General features: G+C 32.5%; 2 protein-coding genes across 2 annotated transcripts in view; one reads left to right on the forward strand and one right to left on the reverse strand.

The window, feature by feature from the left end:
- The window catches only part of Spec2 (CDC42 small effector protein Spec2), a 28,192-nt gene extending 17,307 nt beyond the window's left edge, over nt 1-10,885 (forward strand). The window contains exons 3-5 of the mRNA XM_080168728.1: nt 4,135-4,215; nt 7,590-7,650; nt 10,287-10,885. Of these exons, the coding sequence (XP_080024854.1) occupies nt 4,135-4,215; nt 7,590-7,650; nt 10,287-10,349 (205 nt within the window). The 3' untranslated portion in view covers nt 10,350-10,885. The remainder of the gene's footprint in view (nt 1-4,134; nt 4,216-7,589; nt 7,651-10,286) is intronic.
- A 1,238-nt stretch (nt 10,886-12,123) lies between these two features.
- Nucleotides 12,124-17,787, reverse strand: part of LOC145328340 (uncharacterized) — a 38,805-nt gene continuing 33,141 nt past the window's right edge. Inside the window, exons 28-35 of the mRNA XM_080171972.1 lie at nt 16,777-16,820; nt 16,190-16,325; nt 15,687-15,734; nt 14,815-15,150; nt 14,179-14,311; nt 13,466-13,612; nt 12,999-13,063; nt 12,124-12,683 (exon numbers count right to left, since the gene is read on the reverse strand). Coding sequence (XP_080028098.1) covers nt 12,630-12,683; nt 12,999-13,063; nt 13,466-13,612; nt 14,179-14,311; nt 14,815-15,150; nt 15,687-15,734; nt 16,190-16,325; nt 16,777-16,820 — 963 coding nt within the window. The 3' untranslated portion in view covers nt 12,124-12,629. The remainder of the gene's footprint in view (nt 12,684-12,998; nt 13,064-13,465; nt 13,613-14,178; nt 14,312-14,814; nt 15,151-15,686; nt 15,735-16,189; nt 16,326-16,776; nt 16,821-17,787) is intronic.

Below are 17,787 nucleotides of genomic sequence, written 5' to 3' on the forward strand. Positions count from 1 at the left end.
GAGTAACTGCATAATCATGACAAGAAAAGCAAAGATTATTTATTTAAAATTTGGAACAACTTTGCTTTCATAAAGTTCTTCATAAAACCACTCCTGAAGTGAGTTAATTACTGGCCATTTTTATCAATTGCTTTGCTAAGGTCACGGAAATTCAGCCTTAAATAAATCATATATAGAGAGGTTTTATGACTGACTTTATGAAAGCAAAGTTGTTCCAAATTTTAGATAAATAATCTTTGCTTTTCTTGTCATGATTATGCGGTAACTCCTAGTGGGCGAAAATTGAACTTGAATTTTTTAAATCTAATTTTCTCAAAAACCGCTGCATTTTAGATTTTATTGAAAAGTGAAATGAAGTTACCTAACCTAGGGTAATGAAATGCACTATGTCCCAATTTAGGTTCTGACACTAAAGTCAAAGCACCTTCGAAGGCACTGTGGCAAGATAAGAGTTGATAATTCTCTCTGTATTCTACAAATACTGATATTTCCCTCACTGTATAATATATATTTACATTGATAATTCTCTCTGTATTTAAAAAGATACTGATATTGCCCTCACTGTACAATATATATTTACAGGCTAAACCATTTTGGATTATTGGTATTGCCCTATATAGCCTTAGGAGGGGTAGAGGAGGGGGTATTTTTATGGTCTTTAGGTTTGAAAGCACAATAGAGGGTAATGATATTATTATGCTTTTAACATTTTTACTCACTTTTTTGTACTTAAACAACAACAATAGAAAGCATTTAACAGTTTGTGCTAAAAAAAGGGTATTGTTTTAGCAAAAATATTCAATAAAACAAAAAGATATGTAAAATGATGAAAGATAACTATATAGCACAAAAATAACTTTCATACCTATAGCATCAAACTTTTTTTGACATTTTATTAGTGTATTTAATTTTAAGCAGTATATGTTTTAATGTCTTCAAATTGATTGAACAGATACTTTTTTCATTACTAGCGGCTTCGCCCATAGCCTCTAGGGGCTTTGCCCAAGAGGTGATAAAAAAAAATTATTGCGAGAGACCATAAAGGACCATGGAAACTCCTTCAAAAAAAAAAAAAAAAAAAAAAAAAAAAAAAATGGGGGGGGATTTTTTGGTTTTTTGGGGGGTTGGGGGTGTCCCACCCCCCGAGAAAATAGCTTAAAACCACCACAGGACCAATAGGTAGATACCCTGAAGAGTAGAATCCGATCGGTCCAGTGGTTACCGAGATCTTAAGGGACAGACAGACAGACGGACGCACAGACGGTCAGACGGACAGACGGACAGACAGACATCGTTCTACTTTGTATTATAGATAAGAGTCCTTTTTTAAAGAAATTCCTTAAGTATCTGCGCTATTTAAAGATGCAAAAATTTTGAATATTGGACAACACATGTTTTGATTGTTCTACTATATTGAAACTTGATTCCTAGATTTGATGAAGTAAGCGATTATAAATATAAGGAATGTAATTTTATACATATATGATGCAGATTCGGTGTCCAATCACTTACGCGCAAATACCATGGCGTCAATACTTCAAATAGTTATAACGGCAACTAACTAATTCTCTAATCTACAATATGCTTCTAACGCCTACGCCCCTAGAGGCCTCTTTGAGCACTTGATGAGGAGGGAGTTAGATCCATAACATATATTTTTTTTTTTTGGGGGGGGGGTTTTGTATCGATTTCTCGTATGAGGGTGGTGGTACCCTTCCCAAAATATTTATCAACCTTCCCGGGATAAGGAGAACCCGATCGGTTCAGCAGTTAGCGAGATCCTTAGGTACAAACATACAAACAAAAACACAGACAGATAGACATCCTGTTACTTTATTAAAAGGATAGTGTCTTGTTTATAGAAAAGCTACTTTATAATTCACATTGTCTGTCTATGCGTAACGCTTTTTTGGGAAATATGATTTTCTCGGCGGCTATTTAAGATAAACGTTTGATTTTTTTGTGAAGATTCCCTTTACCAATATGAGCTGTCAGTGTTTAATGTATTTGGTCCGTTGGTTTGTCAGTCTTGCTACAGAGATTGTAAACATTAAAACATGGTTTCGTGATTATTTAACAAATTATTTTGGGGGGGCATCACTGAATATCTGCTTTATAACTTACTTTGTCTGTTTGTCCATACATGATTTTTTGTACTTCGCTACTTATGGATATTGTCATCCTTGTTGCGAATGTAAAACACTTTACAGACAGGGAGGGAGGGGACATTGGTCTGTTTATTACACTAGTACCCAACGTTCTATAATATCTTTTTTTAATTCGTTGGCTTAACAACTTAGGGGACTTTTACTGAATTTGGATTGGTTGGTTTATTATGTTAAGTGTTCAAACGTTTCAACCACTAATTGTAACCTACATAAATGTAAGTTTGTGTATCATCAATGGGAAAATACATCAATTTATCGGCCATTGTCTTATCACCTTTAGATCACTACTTTGCAGATTTGATAATATGTGGAATTTATTGCACACCTGTAGAGTAGTATAGTAGATAAGAAATCAATTGTTAAATTCTATAAGGAATTATTATAGATATAGAAATAGTTAAATGACCCTGTATCATATTCAATTTTTAGTAGCGAAGCTACTTCTATAATTCCCTTTGTCTGTTCGTCTGTCTGTAACGCTATGGAAGAAACGTCATTTTCTCTGCCCCAATTTAAGATAGACAGCTTAGGAATTAAATATGCTCTATAGTTCATTTTTGCTGGATGTTGACATTCTCCAGAAAAAATAATGTAAAGCATAAAATAAGTATTTTCATATCTTTTTTTGTTGAATTAATCACTTAAATAATAATCATACTGAAGGACTTAAATTTTTCAAAAATAAATCTTTTTTGGTATATCTCCTCCTATATTGAAATCCACTGTTTTAATTTTGCATCCTTTATTCCCTGATAGGTAACACTTGAATAATTAAGAGGTCCAATTGTCTCAACAGTATTAAACCAGGAATAGAGGGATTTCTAAAAGGAGGAAAAATTAATCCCCCCCTCCGCTTTCATGAGAAGAAACTTTGGGTCATGTGAAGGAAACGAAGTTGCGGTTTTCGTCGTATTTTCACAGTAGCTTTTGAAAAGTTATTTAAGGTTAGGTTATGTGATTGCCCCGCTGCACTGGGTTAGAGCCCCCCGCAGGGGGCTAGAAATAGGAGAAAAGCTACTGTGAAAATATGACGAAAGCCGCAACTTCGTTTCCTTCACATTACCCGAGCCTTTTATAATAATTAATATTGAGAAAGAATGGTTTGTAGACCAATTTTATCGCTATTGCCCCCTCCCTCCCTTCCTGGTAGTGAACAGTAGTCAACAGATCAACAAATCATTGTCACGAAATTTATCAATTTATTAGGTTTTGTCACATTTCATGAAAATCACTGTTCTATAGCATAATTTTCTTGTATTCATTCGAATCCGGTGGATTAGAACCGGTTCTCATCCATACGAAATAAAACTATGTCTAGCATCATATTATATCCAGTTTTCTAAGAATATAAAAACTGGTTTTAATAGTATACATTTTTTGTCCGCGGAAAGCTGTTTATAATACGATGCGAGAAATAACTATTCTTTGCGTGATTTTTCTTTCTCAGACGCATTCATTTTTTTACTGTGTGTGTGTTTGATTTGTCGTTATGCTACATAATAAGAAGTTATTATGTGAAGAAGTCTTAATTTACATAGTAGCTGCGCTCTACAAAAAAAAATAACCGTTTTAGTAGCGAAGCTACTCTTATTGTTCACTTTGTCTGTTCGTCTGTCCGTAACGCTACGGGGGAAATGTGGCTTTCTCGGCTGCTATTGAATATAGACAGCCGATTGATATGACATGCGCATTTATACTTAACATTTTTGTTCAATCTGACTATTAGTCAGGCTTTAAAAGACTAATAAACACTTTTTTTGTTTTGGTGATTTTCTTTGCTTTTTGCATTTTCTTTCTCTTTCTTTTTTTGTTATGACAACTAAACATCTTGTCTATAACTTACTTTGTCGGTTTAGTCATCCATGGTTTTTTGTGTTTCATTATTTATGGATGTTGCCATCCTTGTTTTTTTTTATCTTGCAAAAATCTTTCAACTGTTTTTTATTTAAATTTCTATATTTTTCAGGAGGCCACGAATTGACAGATCCATGATTGGAAAACCAACTGATTTTAGACATACTGGCCATGTCGGGTCTTCAGACTTGGGGTAAGTCAAATTTTAGTTTACAGAAGGGTATTAATATCCTTATAATAAAGTAACAGGATGCGTGTCTGTCTGTTTGAACGAAGGCGCTTACCACGAAACCGATATGATTCTCCTTTACATGGTAGCTTCTCATAGGTCCTGTGAAGGTTTTTAATTATAACTAGAGAAATCGCCTTTAGAAAAAATGACCCAACCCAAAATTTTTTTTAATGCTACAATTAAAACTGGTATGTCGACTTCCCCTCCCCCCCCCCCTTCCCTAAGGGCACCAAGAGGTCTCTAGGGGCGTAACTGCTAGTAAAGAAAACAAAGTAAAGATTAAATACGTTGCCACAAAATTACTTTTTAAACGAAAATAATCAAAATTATTTTAACACAAAAGAAAATCTTTTTGTATTAATCTTAAACTAGAAAATTATGGGTTTTCTTTTCTTTGGCAGAATTACGTTGGGGGAGTGGGGAGGGGGGTTGGGGCTTCCATACACACCTCATTTAACATAAACAATTACAAGGAGTGGTCCTTTTCAATAAAAGTTATGAAAAAATATCTGAAAAAGGAAATTTCAGGTCATAGGGCAATTCTAATGTTACTATAGAAATCAAATAATAGGAGGTGCAATTAATTGTGTTGTCTGTGTAAATTGATGTTTTCAAAAATGAAAATTATAGTGTGTTTTGACAAAGATAAAAAGCGATGCTGTTCTATAATATCTGTCTACTCATTCAATATTAAGTTTTTTTTTAGAATTTGGCCGTAACAAAATTGATTTTTAAATGTTATGTTTTTTTGTCACAATTCAGTAACCTTAGCAACTTCAATATTTTATGAGTGTATTCGAACTATAAACAAGTCTCACTTTATGTACTAGCGGCCATGCCCCTAGAGGCCTCCATTTTTTATTTTTTTTGTTGGTGGGGTGGGGTAATTTTTTCTAGGGGCGATTTCTCTTTTGAGGCAGGTGGTATTCTCCCCAAGATAGTTATAAACCTCCCAGGACCTATGAGAAGCTACCATGTAAAGGAGAACCATATCGGTTCAGCAGTTCCGAGATCTTTCGGTACAGACATCCTGTTATTTTATTATAAGGATGATACTTTTAGGGCATTAGTTTGTCGTCTTTGTCAGCATTTTATGCTCAAATGTTTTATATTCGTCCTTATGAATATGGCCATCCTTGTTAAATTTCCATTCTTTGTAGTTTCTAGCAAAGATCTGAAAAGTTGATGGTGTGCATATATTTCCGCAAACCATTGCATTTAATTAGTGTTTCATAATTGGCAGTAAGACAAAATCCTTATACTAATGTAACAGGATGTTTGTCTGTGTGTTGGTATGTTTGTACCGAAGGATCTCGCTAACCGCTGAACCGACCGGGTTCTCCGTAATAGGGTAGCTTCTCATAGGTCTCCCGGGAAGGTTATAACTATTTTGGGGGAGGGTTCCACCACTCTCCCAAGATACATCACAAAAAAATCGAGAGAAAAAAAAATTTACATAGAGACTTGAACGCTACATAGAAAATAATTACATATCTGAAATAAAAAAAAACATTTAAAAAACAGAGGCCTCTAGGGGCGTAGCCGCTAGTAGCAAATGATTACTTAGGGAGGGAAGAGACATTGGACACTTGGATCCAAAGTTTAATTATCACTTGTCCCAAACTAGCAGTGTCCAAACATTTGAGCCAATAATTAAAATCTATAGTAGGGGTAATTTTGTTTATCATCGTTGGGATGTTTTATAAATTTATCGTCTTTTCTCTTTATATCCTAGGGGCTAGGGGTGTGGTAATTATGATCGGCCGTTGTTAAACTTGCAAAATTGAATTGACACCAGTTTTGTTACCTTTGAGGTACATGGCATGACATGGTACTAAGTGAAATTAACCTGCAGGGATCTAAAGGGATAAGACAATGACCGATAAATTAATATGCATAACCAAAGATGATACACAAAATTACCCTTTATGTAGATTAAAATTAGTGATTGAAACGTTTGAACACTTAACTAAATGAATAAACCAATCATAATTCACCAGAGTCCCCAAAGTTGTTACTTCAACGAATAAGAAAACGTTATTATAAGACTTTGGGGACTAGTATAATAAAAAATAGCCTATTGTCCTCCCTCTCTCTCTGGAAATTAACATTTTACCAGATCAAACACAAAATAAGTAATTTCTTTGCTTTATAAAGTAAACCATATTTCACCCCCCCCCCCCCCTCAGCTCCGACATATGATTAAGATAATTTTAATGCTATTTTTTCTTGGATACCCATTTAATATTTACTTTGTGTATTTCTTGTTACTTTGCTTAATACTAGCGGCTACGCCTCTAGTGGCACTAGTCGATTTTTTTGTGATTTCTCTTGGGAGGGTGGTGACACCCTCCTCAAAATAGTTATAAACCTTTCCGGGACCTATGAGAAGCAACCCTGTTAAGGAGAACCCGATCGGTTTAGTGGTTAGCGAGATCCTTCGGTACAGACATACAGACAAACAAACATCCTGTTACTTTATTATAAGGATAACTAACACATTTATTTGATAATAGCATTATTAATTAAAACTATTCAAGGGAGGGAAGGAAAGGCATATTTTCAAGTTTAAAGCTATTGCAAGATAACTTTACCTTTGATCTAACCATTGAAATATCTTGGAAAGACATTTAGTTTTAAAAGACTTTCATTTATACAACATACAGTGTATATATTTCTTAATATTTGGCTTTTTAGATTGAAAGTTTTTTTTGAGTTGTTCAAGTTTAAGACATGACTGTAAACCCACCCTCTAGTTAACAATAATCCTTATAATAAAGTAACAGGATGGCTATCTGTCTGTTTTTAACAAAGGATCTCCCTAACCGCTGAACCGTTATGGTTTTCCCTTACAGGGTAGCTTCTTATAGGTCCTGGGAAGGTTTATAGCTATTGTGGGGGAGGGTACCACCACCCTCATAAGAGAATACGCAAAAAAAAAAACAAAAAAAAACGCCTCCTAGCGGATATTTTTGGTGAACAACTAAAACCAAAAAAACATCTATTGACGAAATTTTTTTTATGGTAAACAGCTGATCTTGACATAAATTGAAAAGAAAACATTTTACGAGGCCTCTAGGGGCGTATCCGCTAGTATATTAATAAACATTACAACAATCATTGACGTAACCAAATAGCTGATAATATTATATTATTTGTAAAAACTTTTAATGAGCATTAAGTTTCTTCATAGCAAAAAGTTTTTTCTTCTTTTATCATTATTAGCGGCTACGCCCTTAGAGACACTTCAAGCGGGAGGGGGGATGGGGTGGTCGAAATACCCCCCCCCCTTTAAGGATTGTTTTCCGCGTGTTTGACATATTTTTTTTCTTCAGGTCGATAACTTCCCTACAGTCCCAGATGAGGGGTAAAGGTGGTGATCACATTCATATACAGGTTATAACATTTATTTTTTTAAAGCGAAGTTTTCCTATAATTAGGGTCGGTCCGTCCGTACATTCGTAACGGTTTGCTCTTTTCATTAATTTAGGCATTTTGAAATTGTCCTATCGATTTCAAACTTTGCATGGTGATTCCTGTAGTAGTTAGATACAATTTAGAAAGCGTAGCAACTCTATAATTGTAACCATAATGTCCGTACGTCCATTTAAAATATGTTGATTTTTAAATTTTTTACCAACTAATTTTTATGTGATAAAATTATCCGATTGATTTGATTTTTTGCATCTCTATAATCAAGTCCAAAAAATGTAAATATGTCTTTAAACAATATCCTGTATTCAAGCAGTTTTACAACAAATTTACTTACAATTTTGTTTCGACTTTGATACATTTATTTTCTCAAATTTCAGTTCTGACACTTTACAAGTGTATAATTTTGTTTGTCCTACCGTTTCATAAATTCGCTTTTATGGATGTTGCCATCCTTGTTACATTGACGTTTTTGTTCAATGGATGCAATTATAATTTTTTGTGAAGATATGATTCTATAAAACTAATAAAGCAGGGTAAGACATAGATCATATTTTTTTGTACAGGAAAACCGAGGGAGGCAAAGCTTTATAGAATACAGAGTTTGAATTTAAAAAAAAATAAGGGACGCTGCCTCACCAAAATTATTTTTGTGAAAAATCCTCCAATATCATAAAAAAAACTACAAAAATTAAATCAAACCATAGAAGGATTATTAACATAAGATTTTATTTAATTTTTGTAGATTTTTTATGTGAGTTTGGAGGATTTTGTCACAACAATTTTGGTGAGGCAACGAGGCAGCTACCCTAATTTATTTTTAGAATCCACCTCAGTTTTAATTGATAATTCATGGAGAGTAATTAAAACAAATTGTTTTGCAATTTATAGTGAATTCAAAATATTGAATTTTGTTCGTCTGTTTTTTTTTTTGAAGGTTTTTAACTATTCTGGGGGAGGGTACCACCACCCTCCAAAGAGAAATCACAAAAAATCGAAATTTTTTTACGTTTCTTGATTTTAGAAAGAGATTTCAACGAAAACATAAACGTCAAACGTAACATAGACATATTTTAAAGATAAAAAAATCATTTAAAGTGCCACTAGAGGCCTCTAGGTGCGTAGCCGCTAGTAATAAATATAACAAATGAAAGTCATAAAACCCAAAAAATAATATTCAGTTAAACTTGATTTTGATCTCTAAGTAATTTGGAATAGGTTTTATAAACACAAATAAAAATGGGTAAGGGGGTGGGTTACCCTTCCACTGATTGGATATAAACCTTAACTTGACTTAACAGAAAGCTTCCCTGTAAAGGAGAACAATACCGGTTCAGTGGATTTCTAGATGAAACTTAGGGACTAATCATTTACTTTAATGGTCGTAAAAACTACATGAATTATTTTTAGAGTAGTTTTGCTTCTTAGATGACCAAATTTAAATTATTAAGTCTAAATTATTAAGAAAATTATTCATCTAGTCAAGACATGATATGTCTGATCATGCATAAGTAAAAAGAAATAAATTTCTTTACTTTTCTTGGGTGCGCCAACCTTAGATTATTTTAGAATATTAAAATCTAGAGTTAGAACCCCCGCAGAGATTAGGCATAGTAAAAATGAATAACCGCCTCCCCCCCCCCCTCTCTCACAATTACTTTCAATTGAAAATTACGGGGGAGTGTGTTCATTGCTCAATATGCACTTTGAAAGAAACAGTCGTAAACGATTTTCCAGTATGGCTTTGAAACCGATTAATATCAGCTTCATTAGAACTGGTTTTCAGCCATACTGAAAAAACATGTACAGTGTAGCATTGAATTACAAACGATTTTCCACGTGTATTAAAATGAAATTCATAAAGTTAATACCAGTTTTGTTTTAATTCTTTTCTCCCTGTTTGTTCTAAAAAAACATGACATGTGTTTGGCTGCAGGGATCTAAAGGGATAAGACAATGGCAGGTAAATTGATATACATCCCCAACGATTATACATAAAATTACACCTTCTGTATATTAGTGGTTGAAACGTTTGTCACACCACTTCATGAACTAACCAATCAAAATTCGATGAGGGTCTCCAAAGATGTTAAGTCAACCAATAAGAAAACTACCCAATCCTAATCTATAATGTTCTGTGGCACAAACCTACTCATTCATTCAATATTAGCACAGTTGGTGGTTAGATTCAAATTTGGCTTTCTAAGCTTTTTCTACGTTTTAACATTAGACATTTTTCATAAATTTTTCCGCTTAAAAAATGAAACAAATAAAATCTTTATGATGTCAGAAACGATGACGTAAACTTTACTTTATAGTTGGATAAATCTGAGAGAGAAAGGACAATGGGCTGTTTATTACACTAGTCCCCAAAGTTTTATAATAACGTTTTCTTATACGTGTACTTAAAAACTTTGGGCAAATTAGTTAATTTTGAATTAATTAATGAAGTTGAGTGTTTAAACGTTTTAACCACTAATAGTAATATACAGAAGGGTAAATTTAGTTTATCATCATTGGGTATGTACACCAATTTATCGGCTATTGCCATTTCCCTTTAGATCCTTGAAAACATATAGTAATATTTTTTTTACTTTCAGGTGCCTCATATTATCAATGCACGCAATATACACGAGATCCAGAGGCATAGTATAACAGCATAGGCAGTTACGTGACAAGCGCAGCAACATGTGTTCAGCCCACCTCTCCAACCAACCATCACCTAGGATCCGGCAATCTTGCGCAATGCCAAGCATTATTATAAATGGACACTTAATATATAGGCACACAGTGGCAGTCCGTCCAATGATTAAAAATGCATTCTGTGCATTTCTAAAAGTGATTGATTGATTGCCTGTGTCTGCTTGCGCAATGCCGCACATGCACTGATAATATAATGTGTCCTTCGGTTTCGCGCATTTTGCCTAAAATTCATGGACCACGGCAAAGACCTAAAGACAAATATGTGTCTGAGTGAAAAATATAAATGTGATAAAAACCTAGTTATTATATTTCTTTTATCCTGGATTACTAGCCATGCTAGGCAATCTTATTATGTTATTATTATTTCTTTCTAGTATTTTATACTTTAATATACTGTAATATTGTAATTATTTAAGCTTTAATATAAAATATGAATGATCACGATGTAAAAGAAGAATATTCGTGTTTAACGATGTCAATATATGATTGATAACTATTTACATGTTTATCATTATTAAATTATTGAAAGCTAAGCAACTCTATTTACCCAAGGTTTTCAAAGTTTTAGAATAACGTTTTATTATTTGTTGGCTTTACAACTTTTATTTAATTTTGATTGGTTCAGTACTGCATATACCAATAACGAAATTAATTCTAGAAAAAAACGATTTTCAGATGTAGTAGGAATTAATGACCTTCATTTGTACCCAAAATATTATTTTAGATTTATTTCGCTTGTTGGTTATACATTATTCCTGGGTCCAACTAATTGAAATTGAAATCGTTGGGAATTGTACATTAATTAATCGACCATTAGATCCCCGCTATGAATTGAATATTTTAAAATCTGTTCAAATTCGATCTAAAAGAATGCCTACACAAATTCTACCCAAATTTGTACAAATATAACTTTTTGTCAGTATGTGAAATCTAAATAGCGAATAGCAATGCCATTCGGTTGCTGCGGTCACCTGATGTGTTACAAAGCTTACTCTTGTACATTGAGTGGGTTTAGGCTTATTTTCCAAGTGAATTATTTAATACTCAGTCTTAATAAGTATTTCCAGTAGCTAGAAATTTCTTTAGTAGTTTCTAGGGTTGAAATGTGAACTTAAAAAAAAAAATTCCCAAAAATTTTATATTGTTAATGTTCTGAAATGAAATCTTGCTTAATAAGATAGAATTGGTTTAGCTAAGATTGAAAATTTCAAAAATAATTATGAAAGCATCCATAAATCGAAGCTTTGAAACGGAATGATAGATAAACATTAGCTCTTATAAAGTATCAGAACTGAACATACAAAATATAAATATATTATAATGCGTAAAATTGTTGCAAAACTTCTTAAATACCTATAGAATACTATTTAAGGACATATTGACATTTTTAGGACTTGATTGCAGAGATGCCTCGCTTATAAAAGTGTAGTTTATTGTAATAGGAATCCGTTTTCCAAAAATCAGATCAATCGGATGATAATATCACATAAAAAATTGATGTTAAAAAAGTTAAAAATTAACATTTTTAAAATTGACGTATGGACATTCTGGTAACAATTATAGAGTTGCTACGCTTTATACATCGTACTTAACTACTACAGGAATCATCATGCAAAGTTTGACAATTCTAGCATGCCTAAATTAACGGAAAAAATCAATCAATTACAGAAACCAACCCTAATTATAGAGAAGCTTGATTTTAAAAAAAATCATAATAAACTCGCTGTCAATAAGTATGTTATAAATTATTTATTTGAAAACTAAAAAAATAACATATGTATAAATATTAATATATGACAAGTAGTAGTTATTAGTAGTCATTTTCGGGGTCAACAAAACTGGTTTGAATATTTCTTTTCAAGCAAAATAAAAAAGAAATATGTTAATCATTATAAGCCCCATGTAAAACTGTTTCTAAGTTGCACTGTTTGAATCAGAAAATATGTTTTTTATCCAAAACTTTACAAACTTTTATAAAATTTTCTTACAGGTTACTGAAGGTTAAGTATTTGGGTATAAAAATGAGAAATATGCAAAATATATTCAATTATAAAAGTAATAAGTAATCATTAGGTACAAGTTTTTAAATTCAAAAAAAAAATCTTTTAAATAACATCTATGCTGTAAATATTGACTTTGAGCACATTCATATACAAAAAAAATCTGTTTAAAAAAGTTCGTTACATAAATATCACACAAAATATGGCAAAAAATATGATCACATCAAAATTAAATATATATTACTCTTTCTGTTCAATGTGCTTCTGTATGTGAAGTATCATTTGAAATGCATCCTAAAATAATATTTTTAAAATTGTGTAAATTAACTCATTGAATATCTCTTTAAACATGACTTTTAAGCATAATTAATTACCATAAATTATAAATATGTTCGTAGTATACATTTTTGTCTATTTTGTCAACAAATGTTTATCTTTAAACTTTCAAAACAGAACAGAAAATTAAAATCATAGTTTTACATTAGTCGTTCGGTTAGTTTGTTAAACCTTGCTTAAATTTAAACTGCACTGCTTAAATAATTCGTTCAAATACCTAATTGAGATTTATGGATATAGATAAGTACCTAAGAATAAAAGTAATATTTTTACCGTAAATGATTCGTTGCAATGAAGACAATTTCTCGGTGCTTGATACGCACTTTCTTGTATTTCACCTAGAGAAAAAAAATTAATGCCGTTTGAACAAAAAATCAGCTACCGGCAAATTTAAAAAAACCGCCTTTTTAGAAATTTGGAGCTACCGTTTTAGCTAAGCTGCATTTAATCAAGAATCAAAAATGTCTTTTAATTCTTTCAAGTTTAAAGCTGACCTACAAAATGATTATGGAATATCAACATACGTGGATAATATGACAGGGGAAAAATTGTCAAATTAGGTTGCTAACATGGACATAATTTATTGATCAGTTCGTTCATCCAGAAGAAGGAGAGGGGATAGGGTAAAGAAGGATGGATAGGGGGGGGGGTCATTATTTTAGCCAGCTACAAGTTGCACTTTATCAGAGTACATTATAATCTGGTGTAAGATCCAAGTAACAATAAATAAAATCCATTACCTGCTATAATGAGTTGCTTGTATCTCCTGCGGACAGTTTTACCCAGAGTTTTGTTGTAGGAAATATTTCCAACCAAAAGTTTACAGCGTTCATCTGTCTGTGCCAGCAGGCCCAGAAACTGATCCATCGGCTCCAGCAATACATGTCCTAAACATAGGGTATTATTAAATATTTATCGCATCGTATTATAGACCGCTTTCCACGGATATTTAACTGAAAAATTTGATATTAAAACTTTCAGGGCTAACAAAACTGGTAGGTATTAACTTTCTGATTTTTATGTTAATATTTGTAAAAAAATTGTCTGTAATACGATGCTATACATGATTTTTCTGTGGGGTTCAAATCCAGCAGATATTAAAACTTGGATTAGAAACAAAATTACACCTTCTGTATATTAAAAATCATAGTTGAAAAGTTTGGACACTGATAGCTTCAAACTAATCAATCAAAATTCAGAGTACCAAAAGTTTTTCAGCTAACGTGGTTTTTAAACTTTGGGTACCAGCGTAATTTACAGTCAAATGGTCCTCAATCTCCCTGATGAATCTGAAAGGGACTGTACAATTTAGTAGTTACAGTAAGGAGTGAGGGCGGCTGTAACCCCTGGACTGGAAGAGATAAGCTTTTGGGAGGTAACACTAGACCAAAGCCTTTAAATTTTTTTGTGTATAAATTCGCAGTCCAAAAGAAAAATCCGCCTGATCAATTACCTGTTTTTTCTAAGTGTTGTCCGATGTCAAAGCCAATGGGTACCCTGGGATGGTCCCAATGTTTACAGCCCTGCGGGCAACCATATCTCTCCACTTCACACTCGGTACAAAAGTACACATACTCGTCATCGATCTTAATTAAATTACGTATAACAATCAATTTTGAAAAATTACTTATATCAAATGATGTAATGTTTTCACTGAATTACTAGGTACTATATTTTGACAAGCACTAGGAAGTTTTAGCGATTCACATGAAGATTAGGTTTTCCTATATTTTTAATGTATTTTTGTTAGTAGTGGAAATATTTTAATGTTAACAAGCAGCACTAGAAAGTTTTAGTAATTTCCATAAAGATTACCTAGATTTTAAATAATTTTTCACTGTTTTTCAATATTTTTCCAAAACTTTTTCAATATTAATGTTTTCATTGAGCATCCAATATATAATTTACTGGGTCCGTCAGTATGTCTGTCAATAAAGGTTTCGTGATTTCTATGATTTTTCCACCATATTCTATCTAATATTTTTTTTTTGTAACAACTGAACATCTTCATAACTCAATTTGTCCATTTGTCCATCCATTTAAATATATTGTCATCCTTGTTTAAATCCGTAAACAATGAAAAACTCACCGTATTTAAATAAGCTTCCATATCCACATTATGACTTGGCGGGATAGACTCCTCTTTAGGCTTCTCATCCGCAGTGGCACAAATTGCTTCCTTCTCGGTTTCATTTTCCACATCAGACAATGACTCTATTGAGATTGGAGTTGGGGATCTTACTGCAGCAGTCGTTGCTGTTGTTGTTGATGTTGATGGACATACTGCTGCAACGGGACTTATTTTGAGTAGGTCTACTCTTGCTAGTTTGTTTGATTTCATGACGTCGGTAGGAGAGGGTGTTCTTAACCGTTTGATCCCTCTTAACGATGATCGTTTGCTACTTAATGGTCCTGGTTTCTCGTTCTAAATTAAATAATTTACGTGTATTACAAGACAATGGTATACTTGGATACTATGGGCTAAGTCATAATAACTACTGAATAAAAAAGACAGTGTTCATTCAATTGTTTCGTCTGTAAAAATTAAATTAACATTTTTGATGTAATTTTATAAAAAATTTCGTTATTTATGAAAATATAATACTTAATGTTATATAAGATCAATAAAAATTAATATATTATTTCTCCTCCCTTCCTTCTATATTTTTATTGTTAAAACAAATCCTGTATACTGTAAATTTTTTTTAGTATGGCTTCAAGTCCGATTACTATCCGCTGGATTACAACCGGTTCTCAGCCATACTGAAAAATCATGTATAGCATACCTAGTATTACAGAAAATTTTCGACAAATATTACAATAAAAATCATTAAATTAATACCCGCTTTGATAGCCCGCGCCTTTATCCCCTAGGGTCTATCAACTGGTTTTAATCTTTTAATTTTTCATTTTAATATCCGCGGAAAGCTGTCTATAATATATTGCAAGAAATAACTATACCTGATTCTCAGAAGGTGTTTCATTTTTGTTCACACAGTCCGAGCTCTCCTAAACGATTTTTTCTACATTTTTAAGGTTATCTTTAATAAGCATAAATTTTGTTTAACTTTTTAAAAGCGAAGCTTTTCTATAATTAGGGCCTGTTTGTTAGTACGGAACGGTTGGTTTTTTCGTTAATGTAAATAATTTAGAATTGTTCCAGCGATTTAAAACTTTGCATAATGATTCGTATAACAATAGGTACGAGTTAGGAAGCGAGCAACTCTATAATCGTTACCAGAAATTCCGTAAGTCCATTTTTAACTTTTTTGACAACAAATTTTTGTATGATATACCTGATATTTATTCTATTCATCTGTCAATGTATTAGGCCAATATCCGCCAGGTAAATCGACTCTAAATCCCCCCCCCCCCCCTAAACATTTCTAATGCAGAATTAATTGAAATCTTATTATAATGTCCATAGTTCTTATCTATAAACAATTACTACTATGTTTACTTACTTTGTGTTTAGCTAGAGAGGAACTAGTAACCGTAATATATCCACATGTATTACAGGTAAAAAATCCGTGCTCCTCAATGGGAGGTGGTGGTGATTGTTCTGGAAGAGGACTTGGCAGCCTGGGTGGACTAGGTGACCTAAATATTAATTTATGCAATTAATTAAAAATAGAAGAAACAAATAAATTTTAATATCAAAGTCTTTTTTGGATAATTACAAATTACAATTCATATTTAGAAACATAATTTATAATTCGTTTAAAAGTTATTTTTAATGTCCAAGTCAAATAGGTATTATTAAATTTTCTTAGTCTATGACAAATATACATTAATATATGAGAACATTCATTTATAATTTGAATTAAAAGGGGGAGGTAGGTTTTGCTAAAATTCCGTAAAATTGTGAGTAAGCTTCAAATCAAAAGCGATTATTAAGTCTAACTGTTATCAAATTTGCATTTAATTTATACACAATGCATTTTATCAATATAAAGAACAGTTAGACTTAATAATCGCTTTTGACTGGAAGCTTACTCACATTTTTACGGAAGACAAGAAAGTTTTGGCGTCCAAAAGTTTATATTTTTACCTTGCTGGACTCATCGCCCTTTCTTCTTCATTTACAACGGTTGCCTAAAACATATAAAATGTATCACGACTGAATTTTGTATTACTCTAGCTTTATTACCAGTCTAAAGCAATAAATAGGAGAAAAGGGAGCTTAAAAATAAAGATGGATTGCTGTGTCTACATAAATATGTTTACATAGATGGTTTCTTTGGCACTTTTTGAAGGATTGCTCCACCCGCCATACTACAATTCAGGGCTCTGCAGTCGCGCGTCAGCCCCATGTTAGACTCAGAAAGATAATTTTTTTACAATTTTAAAAGTCAACTGGAAGTCTAAACCTGACCCAAATATGAAAATCCCTTTTTTCAAAAACATTTTGTAAGCATTTAAACGGGTTTAAGGTTGATGATTAGTTGCGGCTGACGCGCGGATGCCGAGCATTGCAACAAATGGACACATCTTTCCAAGTTTCTCGTATTAAGGCAATATTTAGGTTTAAACTAAACCCTTAATTTCAGGTAGGTAAAAGTTTACTTGTGTTTCATAGAGAAAAAAATAAAAGAGAGGAATCGAAGCAACTAGAAGACGAAAATAGGCAGTGGGCCTCGAGGCCTACTCAGCGCTGTTGCCGCGCTAAAATTTATTGCTATTCCACTACTTTTCGAATGGGAGGATTAAAAATTATTTTAAAAAATATTTTTTTACTTTTTACTATTTCCATATTTAGGGCAAGAATATTAGATTAGATATTTTCGTTTTAATGTTTTAATTAAAAATTACATAGAATTTTATTTTTATTTAAAAAGATTTGTTCATGAAAGATGAATCCTTCTATTTCTAAAAAGAGGGAAATTTTTTTCATAATGAACATTCAGCTGATTCTGACCGCCCACGGCTGTTTGCTAAATATCGCTTTTCTTTTTATTCACATTATTATTTATGATTGACTTACAAAAAGCCCTGGGCGGTTTTTGATTTTCGTCTGCTACTAAATTTAGGGATGGGGAAGTAGTATTTTACCATGAAAAAG

The sequence above is a fragment of the Acartia tonsa genome, chromosome 1 (assembly GCF_053477335.1).
Source record: "Acartia tonsa isolate MP-2025a chromosome 1, ASM5347733v1, whole genome shotgun sequence".
In the NCBI taxonomy this organism is placed as follows: Eukaryota; Metazoa; Arthropoda; class Copepoda; order Calanoida; family Acartiidae; genus Acartia; species Acartia tonsa.